Below are 9003 nucleotides of genomic sequence, written 5' to 3' on the forward strand. Positions count from 1 at the left end.
AATATTTTTTATATATCATATATTCGTAATCTGCAATACATGATTAAAAATTCTATAAAAATTTGAATGATACAAGAAAGTTGAAAAATTATTTGGAAAAAAACATGCCTCTGTGTTTGCAAAATCACCCGATTGTTTCGGCTTTACCAATATTGTTGAACACAAACTTTTCGTCGACCTCTATGCATCTATGATAATTACAATTTTGCCTAGCCTAACAACATGAATAACTAAAGTATGTGATCTGGTACGAACAAAATTTCATAAATATCTCCTAGAATGTATCTTGATAATGAAAGGGAAAAATAGTAGGAAGACGATGATCGTTTAAAAAGAGATGAAGAAAAACTTTTGTTCAGTTTCGTGTTCTAGGCTCGGTTATAACCGAAAAAATGAATCAATCAATTAATTTTTAAATTTGAATGATAAACTTTATTGTACTGATACCAAGACAAAGTTTTAAATTGCTGATTAGTTGAGAGCCACGATTGGCCAGTCGGCCCTACACATGTGAGACAGGATTTTACTCATTAAGGCTAGGTCAGAGTGAGACATTGGCGTTCCATCTGGAGTGTAGTCAACCAACTGAATGAGCTTCATCTGAGGATATAAGATGTATATCAAAAATAAGATAGAAAAAGAAACACAGACAAAAAACAAAATGTAACATATACAAAGCAAAAGAAACTGATATATTCCCGCGATCGATTCCAAAGAAATCAGGTGCTTCCATTTATTAGAAATTAAACACCGCAGTGTTATTTGGTTGAATGAATAAGACGCTTCCGTGTCATTGGCGTTGAACAGAAATACACACTTCACTCATAAAAATGAATTATATTTGTAGGCTTTGGAGAAAATAATGGCTACGATTAATACGATGCTTATCAACCAAACCTATGATGTAATTGTAGTTATTTATATATTTATTACACAAATCAAAATGAAACTGAAATGGTTATTGTTAAAACTAATAAATCTTTTCACAAGAGAAAAATATGTTTTGGAAATAATAATAAAAAGAGGATAAATAATTTGTAGTGGAACAATAAATTAGAGCTCTAACATACCTCGAGACTTCTGAGGAAATGGGTATCCGTAATTTGGCGCTGTTCGTCGTCTGTAAGGTGGTACACCCAACACTTGTGGTTATTGACCACAGCCATACGGTGCTGTACAAATATACCAAACAGCTATACGTAGATATATTCCGTCTTTGCATATTGCAAAGTTAGCTCCCTTGCGGGTAGGTATCCATTATGACGTCATTATTTTTGTGAGCGCAATGCACGCCGTTTTTCTCCCAAAATTATTATGTTACGCTCGCAAACATATGACTTCACAATCAATACCTACCCACAATTGCAGATAACTCTGAAATATGCAAACAGGGGCGTAGCTTGCTCAAAAAAAAGCCCGGGCTTGCACATAAAAAATCCTAGTATGAGTTATTCATGGTCTTGTGATGTTTAAACATTTATGTCGATCCGTCAAAGTCTTGAATGTAATGCAAAATCAAAGAAAAAAAATAACCTAAATGTAGATGAATTATCTAAAATTAATGATACTGACATTTACCCGTGCAGTTTTGGAAGTCCGAAAATGGAAACCTGAAGTCGTATCCGTTTATTACGACCAACCTACGGGTTCTGGGTGTTTAGTGCTTGTGTTGTTTGGTTCGTTGATATGAAGAAGACACAATTAACGACAAGATGGCTTTTTCAAGCTTTAACCGAAAGACACGCAAAGTCAAAGGACGATAGATGAAATATCGAAAAGTGACACCTCGCAAATTATAGTGACACAGAGTAGATTCTACTTAGATAGTATCTATTATGGAATCCAATCGGATATATTCTGTAAACGAAACGACACGGAAATTGTGGAAGGTTCACGATTGTTATAAAGTCTAGTGTCTTAAGTACAACCGATGATTTATTTAAATACTTTTTTGTAGTACCAAAATGTTGTTACCGAATTTCTGTCATATCTGAAAGTAAAGCCGTCTCCAATAGGTGGTGCGTGGGTCAGATGAGGATGAGGACGATGTGTGGTGATATGCTGATGTGGCGTCGTCATTGCGCATGCCTGGAATATTTAAGATAAAAAGTTAAATCCATTGAAAGACAATACGACATGGAATTTGATTCCTGAAACTTGCTCTATTAAAATATTATATATTTTTATTCAAAGTGTGATAATACCTCTCAAATGGTTCCTTCTATCGACGGTAAGAAATTTCAAGAACTGACCTCAACTGGCCATTTATTGCGTAAGGGAGTAGCATGATGCTGATATGAACATGATTTCATCAAAAATAGCAATATCGACATATTTAAATAGTTTTGAAAAAAAAGTTGATAAAACAACAATTTAGTCAAATATATATTTGTACCAATGATCCTGACAATTAGAATTGTGTGTTCACTGATCATGTAGACTAAGTCTTTTAAGCCTCATCGAAGACACGAACAAAACACAAATCTTTGTCAAATCTCGATCACCAATCACACAAATCTAGGTCAAATCAGACCACCAACTACAAACATCTAGGTCAAATCCGTGTCACCAACCACACAAATATAGGTCAAATCCCTATCATCGACCATACAAATCTAGGTCAAATCCCGATCATCAACCACAAATATATAGGTCAAATCCGTGTCACCAACCACATAAATATAGTCAAATCCCGATCCATCAACCACACAAATCTAGGCAAATTCCGTCAAAATCCGATCACCAACCACACAAATCTACATCAAATACCGATCACCAACCACACAAATCTAAGTCATATATCGATCACCAACCACAAACAATAACCACAAAAACCTAGGTTAAATCTGTGTCACTAACCACACAAATCTACATCAAATACCGATCACCAACCACACAAATCTAAGTCATATATCGATCACCAACCACAAACAATAACCACAAAAACCTAGGTTAAATCTGTGTCACTAACCACACAAATCTACATCAAATACCGATCACCAACCACACAAATCTAAGTCATATATCGATCACCAACCACAAACAATAACCACAAAAACCTAGGTTAAATCTGTGTCACTAACCACACAAATCTACATCAAATACCGATCACCAACCACACAAATCTAAGTCATATATCGATCACCAACCACAAACAATAACCACAAAAACCTAGGTTAAATCTGTGTCACTAACCACACAAATCTACATCAAATACCGATCACCAACCACACAAACTAACGTCCAACACAAATCTAAGTCATATCGATCACCAACCACAAAACAATAACCACAAAAACCTAGGTTAAATCTGTGTCACTAACCACACAAATCTACATCAAATACCGATCACCAACCACACAAATCTAAGTCATATATCGATCACCAACCACAAACAATAACCACAAAAACCTAGGTTAAATCTGTGTCACTAACCACACAAATCTACATCAAATACCGATCACCAACCACACAAATCTACATCAAATACCATGTCACCAACCACACAAATCTAAGTCATATATCGATCACCAACCACAAACAATAACCACAAAAACCTAGGTTAAATCTGTGTCACTAACCACACAAATCTACATCAAATACCGATCACCAACCACACAAATCTAAGTCATATATCGATCACCAACCACAAACAATAACCACAAAAACCTAGGTTAAATCTGTGTCACTAACCACACAAATCTACATCAAATACCGATCACCAACCACACAAATCTAAGTCATATATCGATCACCAACCACAAACAATAACCACAAAAACCTAGGTTAAATCTGTGTCACTAACCACACAAATCTACATCAAATACCGATCACCAACCACACAAATCTAAGTCATATATCGATCACCAACCAAAAACAATAACCACAAAAACCTAGGTTAAATCTGTGTCACTAACCACACAAATCTACATCAAATACCGATCACCAACCACACAAATCTAAGTCATATATCGATCACCAACCACAAACAATAACCACAAAAACCTAGGTTAAATCTGTGTCACTAACCACACAAATCTACATCAAAATACCGATCACCAACCACACAAATCTAAGTCATATATCGATCACCAACCACAAAAAATAACCACAAAAACCTAGGTTTAAATCTGTGTCACTAACCACACAAATCTACATCAAATACCGATCACCAACCACACAAATCTAAGTCATATATCGATCACCAACCACAAACAATAACCACAAAAACCTAGGTTAAATCTGTGTCACTAACCACACAAATCTACAAATCTACGTCACCAACCACACAAAGTCATATATCGATCACCAACCAAAACAATAACCACAAAAACCTAGGTTAAATCTGTGTCACTAACCACACAAATCTACATCAAATACCGATCACCACCCACCATAAAATCTAAGTCATATATCGATCACCAACCACAAACAATAACCACAAAAACCTAGGTTTAAATCTGTGTCACTAACCACACAAATCTACATCAAATACCGATCACCAACCACACAAATCTAAGTCATATATCGATCACCAACCAAAAACAATAACCACAAAAACCTAGGTTAAATCTGTGTCACTAACCACACAAATCTAATCAAATACCGATCAAATAGTCATATATCGATCACCAACCACAAACAATAACCACAAAAACCTAGTTAAATCTGTGTCACTAACCACACAAATCTACATCAAATACCGATCACCAACCACACAAATCTAAGTCATATATCGATCACCAACCACAAACAATAACCACAAAAACCTAGGTTAAATCTGTGTCACTAACCACACAAATCTACATCAAATACCGATCACCAACCACACAAATCTAAGTCAAATATCGATCACCAACCCACAAACCAATAACCACAAAAACCTAAGTAAAATCTGTGTCACTAACCACAACAAATCTACATCAAATACCGATCACCAACCACACAAATCTAAGTCATATATCGATCACCAACCACAAACAATAACCACCTAGGTTAAATCTGTGTCACTAACCAACAAATCTACATCAAATACCGATCACCAACCACACAAATCTAAGTCATATATCGATCACCAACCACAAACAATAACCACAAAAACCTAGGTTAAATCTGTGTCACTAACCACACAAATCTACATCAAATACCGATCACCAACCACACAAATCTAAGTCATATATCGATCACCAACCGATCACCAACCACAAACAATAACCACAAAAACCTAGGTTAAATCTGTGTCACTAACCACACAAATCTACATCAAATACCGATCACCAACCACACAAATCTAAGTCATATATCGATCACCAACCACAAACAATAACCACAAAAACCTAGGTTAAATCTGTGTCACTAACCACACAAATCTACATCAAATACCGATCACCAACCACACAAATCTAAGTCATATATCGATCACCAACCACAAACAATAACCACAAAAACCTAGGTTAAATCTGTGTCACTAACCACACAAATCTACATCAAATACCGATCACCAACCACACAAATCTAAGTCATATATCGATCACCAACCACAAACAATAACCACAAAAACCTAGGATAAAATTTGTGTCACTAACCACACAAATCTACATCAAATACCGATCACCAACCACACAAATCTAAGTCATATATCGATCACCAACCACAAACAATAACCACAAAAACCTAGGTTAAATCTGTGTCACTTACCACACAAATCTACATCAAATACCGATCACCAACCACACAAATCTAAGTCATATATCGATCACCAACCACAAACAATAACCACAAAAACCTAGTTAAATCTGTGTCACTAAACCACAACAAATCTACAAATCTACATCAAATACCGATCACGACAACCACACAAATCTCTAAGTCATATATCGATCACCAACCACAAACAATAACCACAAAAACCTAGGATAAAATTTGTGTCACTAACCACACAAATCTACATCAAATACCGATCACCAACCACAAAAATCTAAGTCATATATCGATCACCAACCACAAACAATAACCACAAAAACCTAGGTTAAATCTGTGTCACTTACCACACAAAAATCAAATACCGATCACCAACCACACAAATCTAAGTCATATATCGATCACCAACCACAAACAATAACCACAAAAACCTAGGTTAAATCTGTGTCACTAACCACACAAATCTACATCAAATACCGATCACCAACCACACAAATCTAAGTCATATATCGATCACCAACCACAAACAATAACCACAAAAACCTAGGATAAAATTTGTGTCACTAACCACACAAATCTACATCAAATACCGATCACCAACCACACAAATCTAAGTCATATATCGATCACCAACCACAAACAATAACCACAAAAACCTAGGTTAAATCTGTGTCACTTACCACACAAATCTACATCAAATACCGATCACCAACCACACAAATCTAAGTCATATATCGATCACCAACCACAAACAATAACCACAAAAACCTAGTTAAATCTGTGTCACTTACCACACAAATCTACATCAAATACCGATCACCAACCACACAAATCTAAGTCATATATCGATCACCAACCACAAACAATAACCACAAAAACCTAGGAATAAAATCTGTGTCACTAACCACACAAATCTTACATCAAATACCGATCACCAACCACACAAATCTAAGTCATAAATCGATCAACCAACCACATCAAATAACACCAACACACAAAATCGATCACCAACCAACACAAAAAACCACAAAAACCTAGGTTAAATCTGTGTCACTTACCACACAAATCTACATCAAATACCGATCACCACCAACCACACAAATCTAAGTCATATATCGATCACCAACCACAAACAATAACCACAAAAACCTAGGTTAAATCTGTGTCACTTACCACACAAATCTACATCAAATACCGATCACCAACCACACAAATCTAAGTCATATATCGATCACCAACCACAAACAATAACCACAAAAACCTAGGTTAAATCTGTGTCACTAACCACACAAATCTACATCAAATACCGATCACCAACCACACAAATCTAAGTCATATATCGATCACCAACCACAAACAATAACCACAAAAACCTAGGTTAAATCTGTGTCACTAACCACACAAATCTACATCAAAAATACCGATCACCAACCACACAACCAATCTAAGGTTAAATATCGATCACCAACCAAACACCAAAAATCTAGTTTAAAACCATAATCAACCAACCACACAAATCTAGCGTTAAAGACCATCACCCAACAAAACCAACCACACAAATCTAGGTTAAAATCCTATGTTATAAAACCATGTCACCAACCACAAAAATCTAGGTTATAACAATCACCAACCACACAAATCTAGGTTACAAACCCACAAATCTAAGGTTAAAACCATGTCACCAATCACAAAATTCTAGGTTAAAACCATATCACCAACCACACAAATCTATGTTAAAACCATATCATCAACCACAAAAATCTAGGTTAAAACCATATCACCAACCACACAAATCTATGTTAAAACCATATCATCAACCACACAAATCCAGGTTAAAACCATGTCACCAACCACACAAATCTAGCTTAAAACCATGTCACCAACCACACAAAACAATTTCAAATCCCTATTACTAACCCCACAAATCAAGTTCAAAACTGGGTCCAAAACAACAATATTTAGGTAAAATCCGGATCAGGTCAAAGTCTGACTTAATATCACATAGATGAAGTTGTCTGTGAGGCTTCATCAAACTGCTGCAAACATACTTGTATTTTTATATAGCGCTTTTCTCTGCACTTTTAGGAACTCTTGAATATCTGTCGAAAGTAGTTTTAATGCTAACGAAATACGTACACTAAATTACTGGAACCCTTTGTAGACCATTTTTAGTCAGCGTTCGACAACCTGCACAATGCATTTTAAAAATTATACGGGATCTAAGCGCAAGTACACCGAATCGACTATGATATCTAAGAAGGATTTTTATTTATAATGCACTGCCACGGACGTTCTGCATCTGCCGTTTGTAAGACTGGTCGTTTTCTGGTTACATTTAAACTTTCATATGTCGATTTCGGTTACATTTTCGAAACATTTGCTACTAATATGTACCATACTGCAAAGTTGTCATTGTTAAATTCTGTGCTGACGACCTTATAGGGAACTTCGTTCAATGAAATCCCGCTGCCCGTGAGCAATTAAAAATTATATTAATTATTTCAATGTTATATACTCACAATAGCGATCGTACAGGCCAGGAAACCAAGTATTATATTCATCGTTGAAATGTGAAACGTGGAACGCAAAAAGGCACCGATCAAAATGGTAATGCACCGATGTCTTAGAACGAATATCTTGGCGCGACCTCGATTCCAAATATTATCTGTGTTTTTGTAGCCCGTCTAGAGAAGTCACGATTTCGTTTTGTCAGATGGAACTTTTTTGTTGTTTTTTTAAAGTTGTCTGCTGTTTATATTTAATATGTTGGTGTTGGTTTAAAAGCCTTGTTAATCTATATGTGCTTATGCTTTGTTTGCATTCTGTACATTTCTGTGAGATGTTTTCAAGTATATTACGCGGAAGCCTACATTTGTGAAATATTTCTTCTTTAGAATAAACATTTTTAAAAATATTATCCTAATTGCCAAAGGAATTTGAAGTTTGGTATTTGTAGTCACAACAAATGTTTACTTTTTCATGAGGTATTCACGGGCATCACTTAAAGACTACCGCGGTTACTTGTCAGCTCTCGACAAGTCTCAATCTCGGCCTGAGATATCCCTGACAATTGCACTGACCCATATTGTTCATCCACACTTAAAAAGGGAAAAACTGTTAAAATTACTCTTCGGTTGAGTCACCCCTGTCCATTGTAGAGACCATATAAGCTTATATTAGTCTCCAAAGGAAGGGGAAGGTCTCTAAGATATAGTAATAATATGGTAGATTCTTTTCTGCAACACAAAAATACAACTCGACCTATTAGTACCTGCAGAACAAGGAGTGTACACTCTTTCACCG

General features: G+C 35.8%; 1 protein-coding gene across 1 annotated transcript; it reads right to left on the minus strand.

Annotated features, from left to right (window-relative positions):
* Positions 1 to 409: 409 nt before the first annotated feature.
* LOC138310937 (uncharacterized) lies at positions 410 to 8347 on the minus strand. The gene is made up of 4 exons (XM_069252297.1): positions 8220 to 8347; positions 1975 to 2088; positions 1071 to 1172; positions 410 to 600 (listed from the first exon to the last, which is right to left on the minus strand). Exons 1-4 carry the CDS (start codon positions 8259 to 8261, stop codon positions 472 to 474), a joined length of 387 nt encoding a protein of 128 aa, XP_069108398.1. The 5' UTR covers positions 8262 to 8347; the 3' UTR covers positions 410 to 471.
* Positions 8348 to 9003: the final 656 nt, after the last annotated feature.

Source organism: Argopecten irradians, chromosome 1 (genome assembly GCF_041381155.1).
Source record: "Argopecten irradians isolate NY chromosome 1, Ai_NY, whole genome shotgun sequence".
Classification (NCBI taxonomy): Eukaryota; Metazoa; Mollusca; class Bivalvia; order Pectinida; family Pectinidae; genus Argopecten; species Argopecten irradians.